General features: G+C 55.5%; 2 protein-coding genes across 5 annotated transcripts in view; one reads left to right on the top strand and one right to left on the bottom strand.

The window, feature by feature from the left end:
• Positions 1 to 23,964, bottom strand: part of SNRPB (small nuclear ribonucleoprotein polypeptides B and B1) — a 393,907-nt gene that overhangs the window by 100,938 nt on the left and 269,005 nt on the right. The gene's annotated exons all lie outside the window — the stretch shown is intronic.
• Positions 1 to 23,964, top strand: part of CDH22 (cadherin 22) — an 87,471-nt gene that overhangs the window by 31,043 nt on the left and 32,464 nt on the right. For 3 of the 4 annotated variants that reach the window (XM_028735722.2, XM_028735720.2, XM_028735723.2), the window contains exons 3-4: positions 4,036 to 4,330; positions 16,149 to 16,268. In XM_028735722.2, the coding sequence (XP_028591555.2) occupies positions 4,036 to 4,330; positions 16,149 to 16,268 (415 nt within the window). Of the gene's footprint in view, positions 1 to 4,035; positions 4,331 to 16,148; positions 16,269 to 23,964 lie in introns of those variants that run through there. The other variant, XM_077929496.1, reaches the window with a different exon arrangement.

The following is a 23,964-nucleotide window of genomic DNA, read 5'->3' as shown; positions in this document are numbered from 1 at the left end:
TGACCCCCCAGCTTCTGCCCAGAAGACAGATTCCTCCTGGGGAGCTCAGTCCTGGGGGGCGGGGGGCGCCTCTGGCAAGTCCATTGCACAGTTGGCACAGAGTTGACCTTGTAGAGTCAACGTTTGCTTGCGCCTCCGCATTTATTTCCTCTGCAAACTGACTTGAAGAGCCCCCCCCTCCTGTCACAAGCTGGGGGGGGGGGAGACGGACGCTGCTGGGAGCTCCAAGCGACCCCTTTCTGCAGGCTTGGGGATCTGCTCTCTGCAGAGACGAAAAACAGGCGGTGGAAAGGTCACGGAGGTGGGAACGCAGGGAGGTCGCCCCCCCCCCCGTGGCTGAGCTCCCTGCCTGCCTGATTTGAGGCAGGGGGTGGGCAGCGCAGTTCCTCGCCTGGTGGCTGCCTGTTCCCATGCCCCTCGGCTGCCATCTTTGCCAGGCAACCGGGCGCAGGTTGCCGCCTGCCGTGGGTGTGGGTGTCTCTGAGGTCCTTCTGGGGATCCTCTCCAAAGAGTTTGGCCCTGAGGCTGGTTTCCCCTCACCAGCGAGGTAAATAGAAACATAAACTGCCCCTAACGAGACAAATCTAACGAGGGCCTCGTAAAACGTGGCAGGTCTGCCATCCCTGATGGCTGCGGAGCCGCGTCTGTGTCTGGAGGTGGATTATGGAACTGCAGTTTGGAAGATTGAGTGGGCCATAAACATTTTCATATTTCATTAGCCGATTAATGGACGTCTCCCTTCTCTGGCAACTTTGCTGATTCTCAGCAAAAAATGTTGGGGAGTAAATGAAGGCGTCTGGCGAGGCCTTTCCGGGGGCCCGGCCCGTTATGGATGGTCCCAATTAACGCCTCTGCCGTGCGCCACCGCGCTGGGCTCTGCCCGTCCAGTTACCGTTAATAGATTTCTCATAAGTGGCTGGATTGTAAAAACCTCATAACTCAGTTTAATGCCACCCATAAAATTATCTCCGGACATCTGGCCCAGATTCCAGGCACTCTGGGGCCGAGGGGAGATGCCGGGGACCCTTTCGCTCCCGGGTGGCAGAGATCCCTTCCGCAGGACGGGGGGAAGAGCTCTGAGCCGGTGACGGAGGGAGCCAAGACCTCCCCCAGCCCACCCCCCAGCCTGGCTCCATCTTCCCCAAAGGGCCACCACCTGAGCTGCCCCCCTGAATGTGGGTGTCCTCATCCACTGATCTCAACTGGAATATGGAAAGGGGCTCCCTGCCCTCTTGAGACTGGGCACTTGACATTGTTCTTTGCTGCTCTGAAACTCTGGCTCCCTGGCGGCTGAGCAGGGCAGGCTGGGGCAGAGACAGGTGCCCAGCCCTGTGGCTCAGGGAGAAGGCAGGTCGGGTGTTTGGCATGTGGAAGGCTTCAGTTTTGATCCCAAACTGTCTCTCGCCTGGCTCTCCTGTGCTGCACTTTTGCTCTTTGGAGAATTAGTTGCTTTTTGTGGTTTTTATTTAAAGAATTTAATTGTGCATGGCGCTTCAAAAAAATGTCATTTTTTTAAAACCCTGCCCTGGGGCTGTTTGCTGAAAGGCAGCTACAAAAAAAGCGACCAGTGATTCATCCCTGTTTGTCTGCTTGTTTGATCTTCGGTAGCAGGTAGGGAGGGGGGGGGCTTTTTTGCCTGAGACGCGAAGATTCGGGAGGGAACAAAGAAAAGAGCATAGTTAAAACTGTGGCACTTGCTCCTGCAGGAGGCAGCGATGGCCACCGACTCTGAAGGCTTTAAAAGAGGACCAGGGAAATTCGGGGGGGGGGGGGGGAGAGGACTGTGGAGGCTCCTGGCCAGGCTGGCTCAGCTGGCAGCCCTCCTTCTGAATCCCAGTCGCTGGAAACCGCAGGAGGGGAGAGTCGCTCTGGGGTTCGAATCCTGCTTGTAGTTTCCAAAACTGTCCAGTCGCTGTGAGAGCAGGGTGCTGGGCCAGACGGCCCATTGGCCTGATCTCTCAAGTTCTTAGCAGAGCTGCTGCCGGCCAGTGCAGGCAAAACTGGACAGGTGAGCTGTTTTGTGGAGAAGTCCCCAAGCGTGACATCTCCCCTTCACCACTGCCTCCCTGAGTAAGGGGGCCCTCTTGGAGTGTGTGGGGGGCCCTCCTGCTGGCTGCAGGGCCCCCTTTCTAGGCTACAGTGACCATGTTGGAAGGGGGGGTACAGAGATTTGTGGGCACCTGAGCATCACCGCTTCTTCCACATTGTGCATGGATCTGCTCCTCGTTCCTTTTCACTCCTCGCCAAGGAAAAGGCCCCTCCCCACCTTCCCTGGGACCCCTCAGTCTTTGCGGAGAACCTCTGAGGTGGCCTTTAGGGGAACCCAGCCCAGAGCGTGGGGTCCCGGCTGTCACTGCACTAAAGCCGAGTGTCAGAAGAAATCGTCAGGGAGCAAAGTCAGACCAGCTCGTTCAGCCTCCGAGCTCATTAGGAGTCTGATATTGCAGCCGGAAAAAGGGCTGGAGGCAGAGGGGACCCCAGATAATCCAGCAACCGGGACCCCAAACCTGTGTTTGAGGTGGAGTTGGGGGGGGGGCTCCTGCTAGTCTCTTTCCTTTTTTAAGTAATTTTTTTAAATTTGATTTTCCAAAAGAAAGAAAGAAAAGAAAGAAAAAGAACAGAAAAGAAAAAGAATGACATCAAAATATGATACACATTCACATATCGAGATTACTTTGAATCTCCTGCCTTCTCCCCATTGCATCCATGGTTCCTCTTGATTCTGTTTTCATCTGCATATCCATACTTTCCCCAATTTTTCATCTTCCTAAATTATCTGTCGTTTCTATTACATTACAAGTGTATTTAGAATCCTGCTAATCTTTTGACCCGTTTGCAATGAGTTTGTATATACATTATAAACATTCTTTTTAAAATTTCTTCTCTTCTTGGATCCTGAGCTTCCCAGTTCATTTGCCATTTCGGCAGAGTCCATCCGCTTGATCTGCCATTCTTCTCTGGTCGGGGCTGTCTCTCCCTTCCATCTCTGGGCTAGAAACTTCTGAGCGGCCGATGTAGCATACAGGAACAGTTTCTTCTGGTCTTTTGGAATCTGGGTACCTATAATTCCTAGTAAAAAAGCTTCTGGTTTTTTTAAACAAAGGTTATTTTTTTAAAAATAATAATTTTGTTATATATCATTTCCCAGCATTTTTTAATTCCATTACAATTCCAGGTACCTGCTAGTTACTTTCCAAGCCCCCCCCCAAAAAAAAAGATAGGCTTGAGGTGGTGGGGTTTCCAGCAGTGGCTCTGGGGGGCTCCTCTTTCCTGGTTGGCAGGATCCTGGCCACTGCCCAGGGCCTCCCAGCAGAATCCGATCCTGGTCCCCAGAGCCGCCTCCCCAGGCCCTGCTCCCAAGGGGGCATACATGACTCCCTGCCCTTTGGCCGCACAACAACCTTGTGAGGTGGGAGAGGCCAAGAGGCTGTGTGAACTTGATGGCTGAGCGGGGATTCGAACCCAGGCCTTTCCCAGGCTCTAGTCTGACACTCTTAAGCTCTGCACCATGATGGTTCTCAGTCAAAAGAAGAGACACAGAGTTATTCCAGCAATTTCACATTTGCTGAAGGTGGCAATGGAGTCAACAGGGTCACGTTCAGCTGCTGCCCCCTAGATACCAGCCCCACATATGTCTGGAGCCAAGGGCCTGGCCATCGGGAGCTGCTGCCGCTGGGAAATTGCCATATGCCAAGGCAGGCTGCTGGGTCCATCTGTCTCAGTATTGGCTGCACTGACTGGCAGCAATGGCACCTCAGAGGCCGGGTCTCTCCCAGCCCTCCTTGGAGATGCTGGCGGAGGGATGCTATTTGCCCTCAAAATAAAGGAAGCTGCTAGTTCTCCTGGTTCTAAGTAAGGGGCTGGTTTGAATAGGGACACGAGAGGCTGCCTGACACTGGCTGGCAGCAGTAACTCTCCAGGGTTTCCGGCTGGTGGCTCCTTCCAGATGCTGCCGGTGGGGACTGACCTGGGGGCGCCTGCTCTCCTCCCTGCTTGTCTCTCCCACACCAACCTCCCCGTCTGGGTTCCCCGCAGATCCACTCGGACTCGGACGAGGGCGACGGCTCCATCAAGTACACCATCTCGGGGGAGGGGGCCGGCACCATCTTCCTGATTGACGAGCTGACGGGCGACATTCACGCCACCGAGCGCCTGGACCGCGAGCAGAAGACCTTCTACACGCTGCGTGCCCAGGCCAGGGACCGCCAGACGGACCGGCTGCTGGAGCCCGAGTCGGAGTTCGTCATCAAGGTACAGGACATCAACGACAGCGAGCCCCGCTTCCTGGGGGGGCCCTACATCGGGAGTGTGGCCGAGCTCTCCCCCATCGGTGAGTCCCTCTGCACGCCACCCCCAACCCCCCACCCACTGCCCCCACCCCAGGGTCCCTGCGGAGCAGGCCGGGGGCTCGGGGCTTTCCAAGCACCTGCCCTCCGGTCCTGTGCCCCCCCTTCCTCCGAGGGTCCGGCCTCTGCTTGTGAAAGGCCCTTGGGGGGTTTCTTTGCCTCCTCCGTGCTGCCCCCTCTGGGGCCTTTTTGCCCCGCTTCCTTCACCCCCCAGGCTCCCCCTTACCCCCCCCGCTCCATCTGCAGCTCCTGGCTCCAGGCCATGCAGGGGACCTCCTTTCCCTTGGGGTGGGGGCTGAGGATTTGTCAGAATCGTAGAACTCTCGAGTCGGATGGGACCTCCTGGGTCATCTAGTCCAACCCCCTGCGATGCAGGAAGCTGCAACTGAAAAGCATCCCTGAAGTCCAGCAGTTTCTCCAGACATTTAGTGGGAAGTTCCTCTCTTGCCATCTGAACTTGCCGCACCAGCCTTTGCCACCTGGCGCCCTGCTGAGTGGCGCTGGGCTGCAACTCACAAGGTTGGGCCATTTGAGCAAAACCGTTTGGGGCCGACGAGACGTGAGATTTTGTTGCATGGGCATCCCTTGCGTCGCAAGGCGGTTTAGAGGTCACATAGCTGTGGGGTGAGGGGGTGAGACCTACTCTGGATCGGGGCACTGTGTCGGGGTGGGTGGGGGCTCTTTAACCCTTTCAGACACCCAGGGTCCCAACTGGAAGCAACCTGACGCACGGCTCCCTGGGCTCTTTGCTACCTGGTCAGGTTCAAGCCCCTCAGGAACTGGGGCGCAAGATCCCTCGTCGACCCTCCAGCCCCTTTCATCCCAAAGGGAGGAGTCGCTCTTCGTGGCTCAGAGGCACAGGTCGTGTCCGCCATGACGCAGGCCGTACTATGTGCCCAATTCTGTGCACTCCCTTCCTTTTTAAAATAATTTTTAAAAATTAATTGTTCAACAAGGATAACAGAAATAAAAAGCAACAACACAAATCTATACAAAATAGCAATATCAAATCCATAAAATAGAATTCTCCAAATTCCCTCCCCCACCTCCCCTGGTTCCTTAATTTTCTTTTTCAACTGCATATCATTTCAACTCCAAATTATTTTTCTACCTCAAATTTCTTACGCTATTTCTAAAATTACAATTGTACTTAAAATCCTATCCAATGTATTAACCTGTTTACAATGCTTTTGTAAATACATAATGAACATTCCCCCTTCCAGTGGAGGTCAGACGGGCCTCTCTCTCCCGGCTGAACTTCCAGCACTTCCAGAATCCGTTTTCCTTTTACTCCAATTGGCTTTTATACAGAATCCAGATTTTATTGTTTTAACTCGTCTTCGGTTCCATTGTATCAAGTCTCCCGCCCACCACCTAGAGGCCCCTGGGACTAAGTGGCACCTGAATGGTTGAAGTGAATAACTAAATAAATTTGTAATGGGGGTTGAGGGAAAAGTGGTCGAACCTCTGCCGCAGCAAGGCGTTTTGCAGGATCCCTTGGGCTTTTGGGGGTGAAATGGTTTTGGGGCTCAGCTGAGATCAGCCCCAGAATCCGTCTCCTGAAATGGAAGATGGACTCTGTAAATGAAGACGTGGTCCTTGAGCACGTGCAGACTGCCTGCCTTGCCCCTCTGAGCCCCCACAGCCTGCCTTCCCCACCCTCCTTGCTTCAGGAGCTGAGCTGCAGAGAGAAGCTGGGGGGGGGCAGGGTTGAGCCCCGGCACTTATTTCCGGAGAGGGGGCCGTGAGCCCCCTTTGCTCTCCCTGGGCGGGTGAGAGAGAGAAGGCAGGCTGTGTGTTTGGGGAGGGAAAGAGCTGCTTGGTCCTTGGGGGGGGGGGAGATATTAGCGGAGGCTCTGATTATTTGAAAATCGCTCACAATTATGGGGTGCCTGATCAGGGGCTGATGGAAACAAGGCATATCAAAGGCAGCGGCGCCTGTGCCAAATTGCAGATCACAGGCAGGAAGAGACGCTCTTTCCCTACATGAAAGGAGGCGATTCCTGCAAATTAAAAGGCTCAGAAGTTAAAAGCAGAGCGAAGGGTTTGGAGAGGCAGCTACGTGCCTTGGCGGCGCAATGGGCGTCCTGGGAGGCTTGCGTGCGGACGCCAGACACGCTCCGCGGCGGAGGAGCCCCAGGCCCTTGTCAGAAGCGCTCAGACCTTCCTCCTCCTCCTCCTCCTCCTCCTCTGCTGCGGAGGCAGACACCAGAGGCTCCTTCTGGCATCTCTGAGCAGGGAATGGGCATGGGGGGGGGAGCAGGGTGACTGGCACCCGTCTCCAAGGCGCCTCCTTCGCACCCAGGTCACGTGTCTTGTTCTTTCCTCTCCTCCCCCCCCCCCACAACATTTTGGGGCAGGCTCCAGGTGTCCTGGGTGCACCGAGAACGGCTTTCGAACTGTCACCTTCCACATGCCGCTCCTGTGTAAGACACTGTGGCTCAGCGATTTGAGCGCCAAACTGGGGGAGACCTGGGTTCGAATCCCCACTCAACCCTGGGTGGCCGGGGGTGGGGTGGGGGGCTGTCATTGCCTTCTCTTGGCCTAACCTACCTCACAGGGATGTTGTGGGGATAAAATGTGTGTGGGGGGGGGAGATAGTGATATGTGCTACATTGAGCTGCTTGGAGGAAAAAGCAGGGTATAAATGTGCCCAGTCTCAGGGGCCAGGATTTCGGGAGGGGCCGCCACTGTCACCTCCCCCCCATCCTACCAGGAGGAGTGGGGCTGCGAAGGAAGGAGGCCTGGGCAGCGGGGGGGGGGGGGGGGGCTTGGCTGAAACCTTTTGGCTGGGATTGTGAGCTCACGCTGGGGGTCCTGAGCTGGGGGCGGGGGGTCCTTAGCAGTGTCTTTCGATCTGGGGTTCAGCTTCCCTCTGCCCTCCCTGCTGAGTTGCCCCCCCCGTCCCCCCCTGTGCTTCTTGGGCGGCCGCAAGCTTCCTCCACCAGCTTAGAGAGGCGATTTGGCGGCTGGGGGTCAAGACCTGTCCTGATTATCATTGCAGAGGGAATTGGTTAATCTCCTGCAGGGAGGGGGGGCCTGCCCATCTCCCTCCCTCCTTTCCTAGAGCGATTTGCTTGCTTGGCCAAGGCCGGGGGGGGGGTGAGTGGGGGGAAGGTGCTGTCATGAGTCCCAGGACCTTCCGCTGTGGCTCCAGCAAGCCCAGCCAAGAGGGACAGATGGCTTTCTGGGGAGTGCCAAGCTCTGCCAGCATGACCCCCCCTTTCCTGGGGAGAGCGTTGGCATTCCAGGCTCATTCTGGTCACAGGTGTTCCCTAGGACTCTGGCTATAATAATAATAATAATAATAATAATAATAATAATAATAGTAATAATAATAATTTATTTATACCCCACCCATCTGGTTTCCCCAGCCACTCTGGGCGACTCCCAACAGAATATTAAAAACACAATCAAACATCAAACATTAAAAACTTCCCTAAACAGGGCTGCTTTCAGATGTCTTCTAAATGTCAGATAGTTGTTTATTTCCTTGACATCTGAAGGGAGGGTGTTCCACAGGGTGGGCGCCACTACTGAGAAGGCCCTCTGCCTCGTTCCCTGTAACCTCACCTCGCAGGGAGGGAACCGCCAGAAGGCCATTGGAAGTGGACCCTAGTGTCCGGGATGGAGACGCTCCTTAAGGTCTACTGGGCACCAACACTTTGAATTGTGCCTGGAAACGTACTGGGAGCCAATGCAGGTCTTTCAGGAGCGGTGTTATGTGGTCTCAGTGGCCGCCCCCAGCCACCAGTCCAGCTGCCACATTCTGGATTAGTTGTAGTTCCGGGTCACCTTCAAAGGTAGCCCCATGTAGAGTACATTGCAGTAGTCCAAGCGGGAGATAATCAGAGCATGGTATCTAGCTGGGCATGTGTGTTCCTGCTTGGCTGGCTCTCTCTCTCTCTCTCTCTCTCTCTCTCTCTCTCTCTCTCCCCCCCCCCCCTTCTTGGAGGTTTCGTGCCCCTTTCCCCCCAGCTCCCTGGTCCTGCCATCTCCTGCCGTTGAAGTGGCAGAACATCTGCTCTGCATTCAGAAGGTCCTTGTCCTAAAAGGAGCCTGCCCAGAGCCCATCTAGCCCAGCCTCTTGTCCCCGCAGTGCCCAGCCGGATGGTCCCAAGGGAAACCCACAAGCAGGATTCGAACACAGAGCAGCCCTCACCCCTCCTGTGAAAGGTCCTGCTGGAGGAGTGTGGGGAGGGGGAGAATGGAGAGAAGCCAAAGGAATTATTTGCCTCTGATGCTCCTCACTGTAGGAGGCATTGGGTGGAGGCGCCTGCCTTGTTTGTGGAAGGACAAAGGCGAAATTCTCATCTGGACTGCTGTCATATGTTGAGTCTGGGGCTGCCCCTGGAGACAGCTTGGAAACTTCCAACGGGATTGCTTGTTTGCTCGGTGGAGATGGTAGCTGGGTTCACAGAACCCCATTTCTCAGCAGCATCCATTGGTTTTGAATGCCACATGCCGGACTTTGTGACCCCTCAAGCTCTCCCGGGCTGGGGGTGGCTCTGCTACCTGTGATGAGGTTGTCTCCTGGGAGGCACGGAGCCTTTTCAGTAGAGGCTCCCAGACTTTGCTGCTCCTTCCCTAACGAGGAGCATCAGAAACCTCCCTTCTGCCTGGCCAGATTGCTGTTCCCTCCAGGGCTCCTGACAGACTCTTCTCTGTGTCCTTCCACCTGCTTCTGCCTCTAACTAGAGATGCTTCCAAGGAGGGAGTCTGGGTCCTCCTGGGCCAATTTTGCCACGACCGGAGTCTCTTGTAAGCCTCTGCTGGGAGCTTTCCTTTCCCAAGAAGCCCTGCATGGAGACGGAGTTGGTTGGTCCCCGTTAACTTGTGGCTGCCTTAATCTTGTGCGTTTCCAAACTGTGTTATTTGATGAAAGTCTTTGTGTGTGTGTCTTGTTGGCTTGTTTGCATTCTGCATTTTCGTCTTGCTGTAAGCTGCTTTGAGGGGCCTTTGGGCCAAAAAGAAGAATGAAATCTGAATAGACAAGCAAACAAACCGGAGGCAAATTAACAAGCGACTTGCAGGGTCCAGATGGCACCCACCTGTGGGCTCTTGCCACTGAAAGTGGCCTGCCACCCCAAGGCGGGAAGAGAGCCCCCACCACACTGATTCTCCAAAAGGGCTCCTGGGGTCCCTGCAAGCCAGCCAGGAGGAGGGAGCCAAAGCCTGCTGGAGGGAAAGGGGGAGGCCTTTTCCCAGCACCTAAAGGAGCAAAACTCGCTGCCCAGGGCAGAGCCAGTCCTGCCTCATTGACCATTCTCTGAGCAGCAAGCAGATGAATTGGAAAGATCTGGCGGACGTCGTCTGCTTGCCAGGCCTGCCAGAAGCGTCTGAAGGGCTTTCGCAGGACAGGCCATTGCATGGAGCAGGAGGCGGAGAGAGAGTCTGAGCTCCCAGGCCATTGTGGGAGGGGGCATTCTTAGGTGTCAGGGGAGGGAGGCAGGGGGGCCATTGGGATACAGAGAGCCTTCAAAACTCCTGAGGAGCAGTTCCTCTTCCAGCAATGGGAAAAGCCACACCTCCAGTGGAGAAGAGACGGAAGGGCTCAAGGATGCTGCTGAGATGCAGGCTGGCCAGGAGGGACGCACGCCACTTCCGTCGCCCAGCTTGCGCAGAGGGGTGTTTCACAAGGAGGGGAGGAGGAGGCTTGGGGTGCCAAAGTTCTTATCTTGGGGGAGAAGGCGGAAGGGGCCACTCCTGGATTCTGCAAGTGACTGAGACGGACATGAACTTTGTAGATCTGCACTGTAAAAAGCTTGCACAATAAAACCTGCAAAAGACAGGCCTGGTTACTCACGAGCAACCACCACCAGCACCTGACATTAGGGGACGGGACTCAAAACAGAAAGGGGGGCACCACACCTGTGCCGTACTCTCTGGATTCTTCCACGTGGTTAAACAATGGAACTCCCTCCCACAGGAGGCAGGGACAGCATCCAGCCTGGACGGATTTAAAAGAGGATTTGACAAGTTGATGGAGGAGGAGAGGGCTATTGAGGGCTCCAACCAGGATGGCTCTGCTTCTGTCTCCACAGCCAGAGGCAGCCCTCCTTCTGAATCCCAGTTGCTGGAAACCGCAGGAGGGGAGAGTTGCCCTTGTGCACGGATCCTGCTGTCAGGTTTCTCACAAACCGTGAGAACAGGAGGCTGGACTGGGTGGGACTTGTGCTCAAACCAGCAGAGTTCCTCTTCTGTTCTTGCAGGGTTCTGTCTCCTGCATCTCAAGAAGGGTGTTGTTTTATCTGATGATATATTTAAATGCTCATTGGCTGCTCTTCTGTCATGCCTCGCAGAGCGGCATGCAAAATGCCATAAAAATGCCAGACCTACAGCAGAACATCTCAGCAGCACATTCGGAAAAGATGAGCGCAAAAGCCTTTCCCTCTCTGAAGGCTTTCACCTGATGCTGGAAAGAGAGTCTGAATGACGCGGTGCTTGCATGCTCTTCTTCAAAGCATTTTTACCCCGCTCTTCAGCTGCAAAGGCCCCCAGGTGAATTGCAGGAGAATGAGTGCAACAGGGGCCACCACAAGAAAGTCCCTGCTCTTGAGATCCCACCTTGCCTGACTTCAGAGGAGAAGGAGAGATGGGGAGACGCTGAGCCCCACTGTCTTCCTGGCTGGGCAGGTTCTCGTGGGCTCCCTGCTGTCTCCTCAGCCCAGATCAACTTGTGACTCCTACTCATGGATTCATCTCGATTTTTAATGGCAGAAGGGACAAGATGGGGCTTTGCAGCAGCCTGCCAGGGTGCCAGGAGAGAGCTGCCCAGTGCTGCCCTCTGACATTGGCCCCGTAGTTCATCGTGGAGCCACTGTGACTCCTCCAAGTCTCACAGGCCCTTCTGGAGGATCCCGTGATCCTCTGCATTGAGTTGCCGAAAGATCGAGTGGAATCAACAGGGTCACCTCCTGCCTGGAGAAGACCATCGGTCAGGGCAACCCAGGCTGCTGCTGTCCCAGTTGCACCCAGTTGATGGAAAGGGGTGCGTGGAGGGAGGTGGGGCCCCAGAGTAGTGGGGTGGGGGGCATTTTGTCTCCAAGCCCTGTTGCTGTTCCCCCCATAGCGTGAGATCTTGGCTGGGCTTTGTTTTTTTTTGGGGGGGGGGTGTGCCTGCCTTGGGCCTTGTCTTGTTCCTGCAAATCCCCCTGATTGATTTAGATAAAAGCAGGAGAAAAACTCTCTATTAGTGAACAGCAAACAGAGGAGAGAAAGCTTCAAGTCAACCAAATCCTTCGCAAGCACCAGCTAAACCGTCTCTGGGGGATGTGAGTCAGACCACAGGCAGCACAGAGCCAGGCAAAGCCGGGGATAAAAAAGCCGCTGTTGGGGGAAGCAGCAACAGTTGCCCCCCCCCCGGCACTGCTGTGCGTTGGCAGGGCTGGCGGCTGGCAGGGTCCCGGCAGGAGGGAGGGGCTCAGGCTGGTCTGAGTGTGGAGCAAGGGCAGCTGGAGGGGGAACTGGCCCCACTGGGACATCTCCTGGCTTCCCTTCGCACTTGGGGGGAGAGGACACATCCTGCCCGGTGAATAGGCATGGCATTTAGCTCCTCTGGTTTGCCTGCAGAATGGCTCAGGAAGCCCTCAGGGAATCACACAATAGTAGAGGGACCCTCAAGGGTCATCTAGTCCAGCCCCCTGCCATGCTGAAATCTCAGGGAGCATGCCTGGCAGATGAGCACCCCAACCTCTGCTGAAGAACCTCCCAGGGAGGAGACCGCCCCCCCCTAAATGGACCTGCTCTAGCCATGATTTTGTCAGCCAGCTTCCAAAGGTGTCTGAGTGACACTCTCCTAGTCCAATGACCAATGCCCATTCACCAATTGGAAGAGCTCTGCTGGACAGCTGCTTGCGGACGCAGCGGTGCCAGAGAAGTTCAAAGACTGTCTCAAGGCAAATCTGGGGAAAAAAAGTAGTATAAACACCAACAACTGGGAGACACTGGCCTGCGAGCGCTCCAACTGACCAAAGGTGTCACGGGCTTTGAAGACACTTGAACTCAGGACACAAGGGAGAGACGTGCTAGGAGGAAGGCACGCTTGGCAAATCCACACTGTGATCAACTCCCGCCCAGAAACCAGTGTCCCCACTGTGGAAGGACACATGGACCCAGAATTGGCCTCCACAGTCACTTACGGACTCACTGTTAAAACCGTGTTCATGGAAGATAATCTTACTGGGCTACAAGTGATCGGTGAAGAAGAAGAAGAAGACGACAAAGAAGAAGACGAAGAGAAAACGAAGAGAAGAAGAAGCAGCCAGAGAGCTGAGCTCCATCTGCCACATGGCACATGGCAGGCATGGTGGTGCTGTCAGGTTCAAGCCAGGCTGGCACCACAGCCAGGGGTTCCTGTCCAGAGCCAGTCACATCTGGCTCAGCCTCCAGGGGACTCTGGGAGGGGAGAGGGGGGGGTCCCTCCTCTGGCCTCCAGCCCTTGTGTCTGTGTGGTTGCCTTGCGCATCGATCGCCATGCATTTCATTTATGACACTTCTGATTCTTATAACCATTGGAAGGGGGTGGAGTCTCCCTCCCGGGAGGTTTCCAAGCAGAGGTCCAAGAGCCGTCCGTCAGGGATGCTACAGCTGTCATTCCTGCATTGCAGGGGGTTGGACTAGATGACCCCCTGGTTCCCTTCCAACTCTGCAGTTCTAGGATTCTTGCTCACTTGGCCGCCTGGGGGGAGCCTTGCCTGGGGGTGGGGGTGCCCTGTTGGGTTCAGCCTAGTCGGACCCTTCTGTGCTGCTCCCCCCCCCACGGATGCCCCCTTTTAGTGAGGAGAGAGAGAGGGAGACCAATTTGCTCCGACTTGTTAGGTTTTATTGCTTTGGGGGCCCCCCTGGTGTGCACTGGAGAGGAGGTTGGGGGGGGGAGACCCTCTCTTTATCCACTTTACGTGCCTAATTATCTCTCTCGCTTGGGGGGGGGGGCTTCTGCAGCTCATTGCCAATGCTGAGGGTTTGTTTGCTTGCGAGTCTTGCGAGATTTCCGCCCCCCCCCCCCAGCAAAGGCAGAGGCTGGGATTTGGGGGAGGAAGGCGAGAGCAGCTGCCTCCTGCTTCGTGCTGCGAGATCTGGAGGCGCAACGCAGACGGAAAGTCAAGCAGCCGAGTCTCCCTTCCAAGCGGAAGGAGGGGAACCATCAACAGAGCACAACCCCCCCCCCAGCTTAAAACCTGTCTGTCAAAAACCAAGGACAGGTGGGGCAGGTGCCCCCTGTGACCGGGAGGGAGGGAGGCCAGAGAAGTTGGAGGCAAAGATGGGCACAGCCTCCTCCCCCCGGACTGTTTGCAAGCAGGAAGGTGAGTTGGGGGGGCTGGCTGAGAGAACCCCCCCCCTTTCGCCCCCAGGAACCAGCCTGCAATGCCCAGGCCTGGGCGAACGGGAAAGTCTTCTTTCCCTGGCACCAAAAGGACCAGCAAACTCTTTCCAACTCCTCTATCAATGGTATTTAGCGCCTTCCAAATTGAATTTAATATATAAATTAGGACCGGATAAATGTTGGCGACGTGGATTAAATAAAGCAGATTACAGACATCTCTTCTGGAATGGTTCTCAGAGAGAAATATTCTGAAAATCTGTTCAGGCTAATAATCTCTGATATGATAGGATATCATATATAGCCTTGGAACCTCAAGGATTTCTGCTTGGTTATCTAAAAGATGTCGTACTGGAAAATGATCAAGAAATAGCGTTCAACCTTAAAACTGCTTCTAAGATTATAATAGCTAAAAGCGGGAGGGAAAGCATATCTCTTTCGATATCGGAATGGAGTGAGAGAATGTGGTCGGGAGTCACTACCATCAAGCTAACCTCTTATAAACCAGCCTAACAGGTTAATGGAAAAAATGTGTTTCTTGTAATATTTTGGAATAACAAGTTCAATACTGTAGCAAGATTTCTTTATGCTTTGTATTTCATTTATTTATTTTTGTTAATAAAATACTTCTTCTTCTTTAAAAAAGAGCACCCCCTCCCTGGTGCCTTGGGGGGGGCAGTTGAGCTGTTCTGTGTTTCCTCGAATCTTTTGCCCCTTCCTCTCTGCCTCCTTGACCCGCTTTGCAAGTGCAAGAGGGGTCCATGGTGGTGATTTCTGAGTGGTCTGACAGGCACCCTAGAGGTGGCGCTGGAGGGGGGGGGATCTGGCATGGGGAGCCCAGGTTCAACACGTTCGAAGGAAGAGACCTCTGTGACTTCCAGCCCCCACCGTCAAGGAATGACCATAGCTGTCAAGCGTCCCTTATTTGGTGGGACAGTCCCTTATTCCAGCGCCATGTCCCACTGCTGTCCCTTATTGATGATGTCTCTTAAATAAGCTACTGAAGGGAATGGGGCCCTTTCTATGTCCAGCTGCCCTTTGTCAACAACAAATTGTTGCTGTTTTTGTGTGTGGAATATATGCTATATGGTAATTTATGGGCCTAATGGGGATCTAAAGCCATTTGCATGCAACAAAATAGGTATTTTATAAAAGTAATTGTTGATCCCTTATTTTGGCTACTGATCCCTTATTTTCGAGGCTGCTGGTCCCTTATTTTCAAATCTGTAAGTTGACAGCTATGGGAATGAAGCATTGGCACTGAGGTAGGACTGGGGGTGGGCTTGGCATGGCCGGGGGAGAGAAGGGCCACCCCCCCATGCTGCCCGTTCAGACCTCCTCCTTCTCCTTGTTTATTTATCGTATTTCTCTACTGACTTTTCCTCCATGGAACTCAAGCTGGCGTACATAGTCCCCCCCCCCCATTTCATCTTCACAACAGCTCTGTGAGGTAGGTTAGACTGAGAGGCCGCCCAGGGAGATCTTCCCAACCGTGTGGGGATTTGAACCCTGGTCTCCCAAGTCACTGTGCTGCTGTTACCCTACAAAGGAGCAACGCGGCGCTCCAACCATTATGCCGCGCTGCCTTCCTAAGCGGGCTTGGCACTCGCACAGTGTTGTTGGGCTTTCTGGAGCTCCCTCCAGTTTGCCAGCCTCAAATCCAGCCCCCCCCCCCGCAGTGCATTTAGGCAACAGTTGGCAGGGGCCCTTTGGCATTTAATGGCGCCTGGTTTTACGGCCGGTGCCATCTGTGTCTGTTTTCCTGCGTGGCATTTTTATTCCGTTTTAAACGGTTATGATCTTGCCGTTTTAAAACTGCTGGTCACCTCAAGAGGCTTCCTGACTGACAGGTGAGATGGGGGGGCAGATTCTTCCCTGAAGGGCTGGGCCCACCTGAGCGAGCCCTACCTGGCGGGGGCCCTGCCCACCTGGCAGCCCTGCTTACCTAGCGGGGGCCCTGCCAGCTGGGGAGGCCTCTGCCTTCTCCCTCTCCCCCCCCCCAACTTGCCTTGTCAGTCTCTGGGCCATCAGCAGCCTTCCAGCCCCCTCCCCAACACCCCCTCCTGCTCCTCACGTCCAGGGGTCCCACTTTGGTCAAATTGAACATGATGTCAAATTAGACCCATTGCAGGGACACTCCGAGTGAAGCCCCCAGTTTAATGAGGCAGCGTTGAAAATCAATAACTTAATTGCAGCCGTTTGATGGACTTTTATCCAATTTGCACTCTCTCTGCCCCCCCCTTCTACGTGTTGTGCATGAGGACCCTGGGCTCTGTCTGGGGATGGAGGAGAGCAGGCTGGGCTGGGGAGAGAACCCCCACCCTATGGGTTCTTCCCCCCCCAGGGGGCCTTGCACAGATCTGAGCCTGCAGGAAATTGTCCCGCCCAGGACAGGGGGAGGCCTTGGTGGGGCTGGGGTTGTGGAAGTCGGGGGTCAGGGCTGCTGCTCACATGGGGCTCTTTCTGTCCTCCCCCCCAAGGGACATCGGTGATGCAGGTGATGGCGTCCGATGCTGACGACCCCACCTACGGAAGCAGCGCCCGGGTGGTGTACAGCGTCCTCGAGGGCGAGCAACACTTCACGGTCGACAGCAGGACGGGTGAGTGCCAGGCAGAGGTGCTGGGGGCACTGGGGGCTGGCTGTGCTCAGGGGGGTGGGCTTTGACCCCCAACTACCACCCCCTGGCTCTCCTGGAGCAGAAGCTATCCCTTTGAGAATCAGGGGGGCAGCTAGGTAGCCTAGCAAATTGGGTGCTGGGCTTGTGGAAGGGGCAATTTAACCTCGGGGGGGGGTAACCTTGGGTCTGTCCTGCTTCTTGGGGGGGCTGCTGCAAGGAAGATCACCCAAGAACGCCAGCCTGGCAGAGGCGTCTTTGGAGTTCTGCTGCAGGAGCTCTCCCTCGCATAGTTAGACGGTGGAACTGCCCACCACAGGAGGCAATGATGCCCCCCCCCCCAATTCCGGACCAATTCATGGACAAGAGGACTGTCCATGGCCCACCTTATGCTTCTGAGTCCCAGCTGCTGGAAAGCACAGATGTAGAGAGTTGCTGCGTGAGGGTTTTCCACCCCCTCCTCCTCCTCCTCTGTGCCCACCTGCCTGGTTGCCAGGTGATCTCCCTGGGAGAGAGGGAGGGGCTGGCATTAGGAGACCGCCCGTGGGCATCTGCACCCAGCGGGGCGTCCGGAAATGTCAGCCTGGGCCGGCTGGGCCCACCTTGGAGGAGGGGCGCTGACCCTTCCCGGGTGCGGGGGGGGGGGGGCTGGCACTCTGAAGGGGCACAAAGACTCCCCCCTGCCAGGCGCTCCAGCAGCGGCTTTGTTAGCGCCGGGCCTTTGATTAAAGGCAACACTTTAAATTAAGGATTGCTTTATAAATGCTCTATTAATATTTGATGGGCGAGCGGTGGAATCCGCTCCATCCTTTAATAACTTCTAATAAAGGCCTGCTGTAAAAGGGACCTGTGATAAATCCCCAGCAGATGATCCCGTGACGGCCTGTTAGGACGGGGGGGGGGGGCTTCGCTCGCTCGCTTCCCTGGGCCTGGGGGGAGGGGGAGACTCCGAAAAGGGGCTGCTGGACCCCATGGCAGTTGCTGTGAGGGCAGGCACCCCTCTGGGTACTGCTGGCGGTATCCACAGCGAGATGCAGCCAAGAGGGCTGGGCTGGCAGTCCCGGTACCCAGCTCAGGATCCCCGCAGGGGCTGGCAAGGGACCAGCATCCTTGAAACCCAGAAACGGCCAGCCAGGCTTCCGTGGGGCGTCCGTGGGGCTCAAGTGTCTCTCCATCCATCCATCCCCCTTTGCTTCTTTCCGTCCTCAAGTTGAGTGGGGAGTTTCAATGTGCGGCGATGCGTCAGATTCACAGGTCTGCCCACTCTGGCTATTCCTGGGCAAGCAGCTGCCTCTGCCCACACCTCGCAAAGCCCCCTCTTGCCAAAGCAGCTACGGTGTCCCCAAAGGTCCCTGGGGATTCTCGGAAGAGGCTGGATCTCTGCTTGGAAACGGGAGCCACGCTTTTTCTCCAGCCTCAGAAGTCTTCTTTCCCACCTGGCAGCCTTGGTCAGTTTCTGGGCAGGAGATGTCTCCCTCTCTGCCTGCCTGCAGGGGGCACTGTGGAGGCCGGGGCAGAGGCTGCAGGAATTACCTGTGTGATATGGAGACCTGCTCCTTCCTCCCCTCCCTCACCTGGGGGTCTCTGCCGCTCCTAACTTGGGCTGGCCCAGAGGAGGGTTATTCTCCCTTGGCTTCCTGGGCCTGCTGGCATCCTGGCATCCCGCGAAAGCCCTTCGGAAGTCAGGCGGCTTCTGCACCCGCTTCTCTTCCCCCCCCCCATTGAGTGTGGCATCAAGAGCCCTCCTCCGAGCCAGGGTGGCAGCAGTTGTCGGTGGTCGAGGAGCAGGCTGCCAACTTGCGCTGGCTTGGGTGGCGTGGGAGCTGGCAGAGCCGTCGGGGAGACGTTTGTCCTGCTGAGGGCAGAGGCCACGGAAGGCCCCCCCCCCCCCGACTCAGGCCGGGTCCCGTCATGCACCTGGCAAGCTGCTCCGCCTGGCAATTCCTTCCTGTGCTCGGAGCATCAGGTTTAATTGCCCAGATCAGCAGCTTAACTTGCAGAGCCATCGTGATCATTAATGCTGTAAAAGGAGCCATAAAATCTGGCACCTTCATTTTTCGTAATATACGATAATGGAGAGCCGTTTGCTTTTCCTTTTTGACTTTGACCTGCTTTCTCCCTCGCCTTGAACACGCGAGGAGACCCAGGCGGGGAGCAGCCCTGCTGGCACAGGGTGCAAATGTCCTGCGCGAGGCTTGGCGGGACCGTGCGTGTCTTTGCACGAGCGGGAAGGGAAAGGAGGAGCTCTGGCCTTCTCTCTGAGGACCTCCTGCCCAACCTTCTCCGAAAGGAAAGCCGGCAGGATCAGGCCAATGGGCCGCCTAGCCCAGCATCCTGTTCTCATTGTTGCCAAATGCCCGTAGGAATCCAGATAGACTTCCTCTGGACCTGGAGGTTCCATAAGAGAATATGAGGAGCCTGGCTGCTGGATCAGGCCAAAGGGGGACCATCTTCTGTTCTTAAAGTGGCCAACCAGATGCCCCACCAGGAAACCTGCAAGCAGGATCAGACCCCAGAGCCCTCTCCCTTCCTGGCATTCACAAGCATTTTGGCCTCCAACCATGGAGGACAGAGAAGAACCACCTTGGATAGTTTCTTTCTCCTTCATGAATTTACTGTATTTTTCGCTCTATAAGACGCACCTAGTTTTTAGAGGAGGAGGAAAACAAGAAAAAAATAATATTCTGAGTCTCAGAAGCCAGAACAGCAAGAGGGAGCCCTGCGCAGTGAAAGCAGCAATCCCTCTTGCTGTTCTGGCTTCTGGATAGCTGCGCAGCCTGCATTCGCTCAATAAGACGCACACACATTTCCCCTTACTTTTTAGGAGGGAAAAAGTGAGTCTTATAGAGTGAAAAATACAGTATCTCCTCCTCTTTCAAAGCCATCCAAGCTGGTGGCCCTCACGGCCTCCTGTGGCAGGGAGTTCCATAGGTTAACGCTGCTCCATCCTTCCTTTGGTCTACCCTGAATGCCCCAGCATTCAGCTTTGTTGGCACTGCCCAGCAAGCCCTGCTTGGCCAGCTCTTGGCACTGGGCCTCCCCCCTCCCAGTGCTGCTTCTGGGCAGAGGGAGGACCTGGCCTGGTGTGGCTCCTCCTTTCTGCTGCTGCCGGGGGGAGGCTGAGGCGGCATCCGAGTCTGGCCAAGGGCACTGCCAGCGCCTTCCGCCCCAGGGGCTCTTCCCCGGAAGGGCTCCCAGGTGGGCAGAGCCTTTGAACCCGGGGCAAGTTGCCTGCCTGCCTGCCACCTCCTTGGGAAATTAGGATGCATTTATGGATGTAAAGTGGAAATTAATCTTTAACGACCAGAGGGATTTGGGATTTGGCTTCGTTTTGTGCCGTCTTAGGCGCAGTCCCCAGGCCCCATCTGTTAGGGGGCGGAGGGGGGAGAGGGGACTCCTGGGCCGAGAATCTGGCTCTGAAGAGGCCGACAGGTGGGGCCGCTGCCCCTGCAGGAATCGGCACGCAGGGCAATCGGGTTCCTCTGCCAGGGGCCACTGGGTGAGGCTTTGAGGAACAGAGAATCCTAGAACACAGAGTTGGACGGGACCCCCAAGAGTCATCTAGTCCAACCCCCTGCAATGCAGGAATGACCTGAGCCAGGATGAGGCCGCTTGGACTCAATGCTGGCTACCTTGACTGGCCACGGGTGGCATTCAGGCCACAGGGATTCAGAAGCGTTGGACGCTGAGCAGAACCTTCTGGCTGGGAGCCACTGAATTTGCCTGATCCTCTTTCATAGGTTTCATCCAGGTTGGTGGCCATCTCTGCCTCCTGTGGCAGGGAGTTCCACAGGTTAACAATGCGCTGCGTGAAGCAGGACTTTCAGTTGTCTGTCCCAGGATTGGGGGCAAATTCAGCCCCTGTGAGGCTCCTGGTAAGGCAGGTTGAAAGAAGCAGCAGCCCAGCTGTTTGCAGTTGTCCCCCCCCTCCCTCCCTCCCTCCCCCCCCCCGATTTCCACAACTCTTGTGTGAGAGAGATGGGCACGGAGCCAAAGGCAGGGAGGTGGAATCACTCGTGCGAGGGGAGAAGTTATTTAAAAGAGAGGCGATCGGGTGTGGAGGGGGGGGGGCTGTGGAGATAATGAAAGCCAGCAGACGCAGCTGCGCCCCCCCCAACTCCCTGGGTTTCCTCTGAGTCTTCTTGGCCTCGCAATGAGCCCAGAGTGTGTCATAGAATTGTAGAGGGCACCCCCAGGGTCATCTAGTCCAACCCCTGCAATGCTGGCAGAGATGCCCAACGAGGGGAGAAGCTGCGTTTGAGTTCTCCCTTAGACGGCACCAGCAGAGAGGCAGAAGGTCGGCATATTCTGGGATGGATCCGGCCCCTGGCTTCCTTCTCCTTCCATGGGGCTGTCATGGGAGGCGGGTCCAGCTCTTCCTTGGATTGCGTGCATAATTATGGGATGGAGTCCGACTGGTGGGAGGGATTTCCCCGGGGCTGGAGCGGAAGCTGAGGAGCCGGTGGCAGAGCAGGGTCCCTGCCAGCATCCCAGCGCCCCCTTCATTCTGCCCGGTGCTGAGGCCTCGCTGGAGGGCCCTGGGCTCCCTTCCTGCTGGGAGGATGATGAGCTTCTGTCTCCGCTGAGCCCCCCCCCCCCGGTGACGTCCCTCTCATCACAGCGCTGCTGACAAGAATCATTTTCATTATAAAACGCTTCAGACCCTTTAATTAACGGAGCCGTTTCCATTCCAATGAGACACCGCCTGGCTCTGGAGCTGCAGCAACTTGCAGGAGCCAGACGCCACCCCCTTCTGAACAGGAGAGGACCAGGAGAGGTGCAGGATCAGGCCAGTGACCCATCGTGTCCACAGAATACAAGGGCAAGATGCCCTCCCCTCTGGTGGTTTTGGGCAACTGATATTTCTGCCTCCGGCTGTGGAGGAAAAGCAAAGCCGTTCCATTTATCATCATCATCATCATCATTAGAATTAGAATTCCTATACCGCCCATCACCCAAAGATCACAGGAAGGTTTACAATATAAAAACACAAAAATACACACCGTAGTAACAAACAGAAGCAATGCCCCCCCACCCCCTGGTTGTAAAGGCCATAGATTGTTGAATAAGCCAAAGGCCTGGGAGGTGAGGAATGTTTCTGCCTGGTGCCTAAAGCAATGCAGAGAAAGCATCAGGCCAGCCTCATTATTATTATTATTATTAAATTTTATTTATACCCTGCCTGCTCCTTGGGAGAAAGGCGATGGCAAACCTAGACAGGATCATTAAAAGCAGAGACATCACCTTACCAACAAAGGTCCGTGTAGTTCAAGCCATGGTTTTCCCAGTAGTGATGTATGGAAGTGAGAGCTGGACCATAAAGAAGGCTGATCGCTGAAGAATTGATGCTTTTGAATTCTGGTGCTGGAGGAGACTCTTGAGAGTCCCATGGACTGCAAGAAGATCAAACCTCTCCATTCTGAAGGAAATCAGCCCTGAGTGCTCACTGGAAGGACAGATCCTGAAGCTAAGGCTCCAAGACTTTGGCCACCTCATGAGAAGAGAAGACTCCCTGGAGAAGACCCTGATGTTGGGAAAGATGGAGGGCACAAGGAGAAGGGGACGACAGAGGACGAGATGGTGGGACAGTGTTCTCGAAGCTACCAGCATGAGTTTGACCAAACTGCAGGAGGCAGTGGAAGACAGGAGTGCCTGGCGTGCTCTGGTCCAGGGGTCACGAAGAGGCGGACATGACTAAACGACTAAACAACAACAACTCCCCAGCCAAGACTGGGCTCAGGGTGGCTAACACCGGTATAAAAACAATTGATTAAAATACAACTTAAAAACAAGATTAAAATACAACATTAAGATGCAGCCTCATTTCAGTAGGAACTCAAATCAAAAACCTTTGGGGATAAAAATGTCAAATCTTCACCAAGGTTAACTATCCAGACTGGTCCTGCATGGTCCAGAAAAAGCCAGGGAAGTCCCCAAATAGGAGTTCCATCACAGAAGGAGAAAGGAAAAAGAAAGAGGGGGAGGGGATCAAGATGATTCCAAGCCAAAGGCCAGGCGGAACAACTCTGTCTTCCAGGCCCTGCGGAAAGAAATCAGATCCCGCAGGGCCCTGGTCTCATGAGACAGAGCGTTCCACCAGGCGGAGCCAGTGTTGAAAAGGCCCTGGCTCTGGTTGGAGCTAATCTGAAAAGGCCCGGGACCTCTAGGGTGTTGCTATTTATGGACCTTAAGGTCCTCCGTGGGAGAGACCGTGAGAGGCTTTGCAACTGACCGGTAGTTAGATTTTCCGAATGCAGGGAGGGTTTCAAGCAGGCAGGGAGCCCTCCTTCTCCTAGGAAGGCATTCCTCGCCATCATGGCCCAGCCAGTTGTCCCCTCCTGGCTGGTTTTTATCGGGGTTAAGGGACGCGGGTGGGACTGTGGGTTAAACCACAGAGCCCAGGACTTGCCGATCAGAAGGTCGGTAGTTCGAATCCCCACGACGGGGTGAGCTCCCGTTGCTCGGTCCCTGCTCCTACCCACCTAGCAGTTCAAAAGCACATCAAAGTGCAAGTAGATAAATAGGTACCGCTCCGGCGGGAAGGTAAACGGTGTTTCCGTGCACTGCTCTGGTTCGCCAGAAGCGGCTTCATCATGCTGGCCACATGACCCCGGAGCTGTACGCCGGCTCCCTTGGCCAGTAAAGCAAGATGAGCGCCGCAACCCCAGAGTTGGTCACGACTGGACCTAATGGTCAGGGGTCCCTTTAGCTTCACCTTTACCTTAGAGCGCAAGGGGTCTCCCTGAGCAGTCCAAGCCCCATTTCCACATCCTTGAGCCTTACCATAGACTCTACTCTGGACACTCCTTGAGATGCATCTGCTGTAACAGCGGAGCCAGGATCCTGGCGGGTGCAAGTGGCTTTCTCCTCTAGATGCTTTGCAAACAAGTCACGTTGAACTGGCTCCTTTGGGCCAGACTGTCAAGCGCCCTGCATGCGCAACCTGGGAAAGCTCTGCCGGGCGGCACAATCAGGATGCAATGGAGGCGGCAAAGTACACCATCCCTGTTGGCAGCTATCCCTGCCTCCTGAGACAGGGAGTTCCATAGTTTAATTCTGCCTTGCATGAAGAAGGACTTGCTGGAAGATGTCCAGAATCTTCCAACTTTCCGCTTCTTTGGATGTCCTGCCTCCCAAGGGCTCTGCCACCCAGATGCCAGCTCTGACCAGGAGTATCCTTGGCCTGGCCCTCTTCCCAGCAATCTCTTGCCCCCCGCCCCCGTCACAGGATGGCAGTGCCCCCCCCAGACCTCCAGGGAGGCAGGCAAGTGCAGGAGGCCCTGCCTGCTGGTTTGGGAGGTGCCATCTGGTAGCCCTTTGCTGCAGGAGCGCTCTTCCCATGCTCAGAGGCACACAGCTGCTGTGCCTTCGCATGGGCCAGGGATGAAGAAGGAGGCCTGGGACTCCCTGCATGTGGGAAGGCTCAGAGAGGAATGCAAGGAGCTGCTTCACATGGAGCCAAAGCCTTGGTCTGTCTAGCTGAGTGTTGTCTGCACTGAGTGGCAGCAGCGGCTGACAGAGATTGAACCTGAGCCCTTCTGCATGCAAGGCAGCTGCTCTGGCTCTCTGGAAAGGGGGCGCTGAGCCCCTTCTGCTTCTCTTTGCAAGCTCAGCCCCAGCAGGATGGGCAGCGAGGGGGGGGGGAGAGCTTTTTGCTGGACTTTGCAACGTTTTGCATCGA

The sequence above is a fragment of the Podarcis muralis genome, chromosome 5 (genome assembly GCF_964188315.1).
Source record: "Podarcis muralis chromosome 5, rPodMur119.hap1.1, whole genome shotgun sequence".
NCBI classification, from domain to species: Eukaryota; Metazoa; Chordata; class Lepidosauria; order Squamata; family Lacertidae; genus Podarcis; species Podarcis muralis.
Note: the sequence above shows the minus strand (reverse complement) of the source record. Positions and strands in the feature narration are given on the sequence as shown.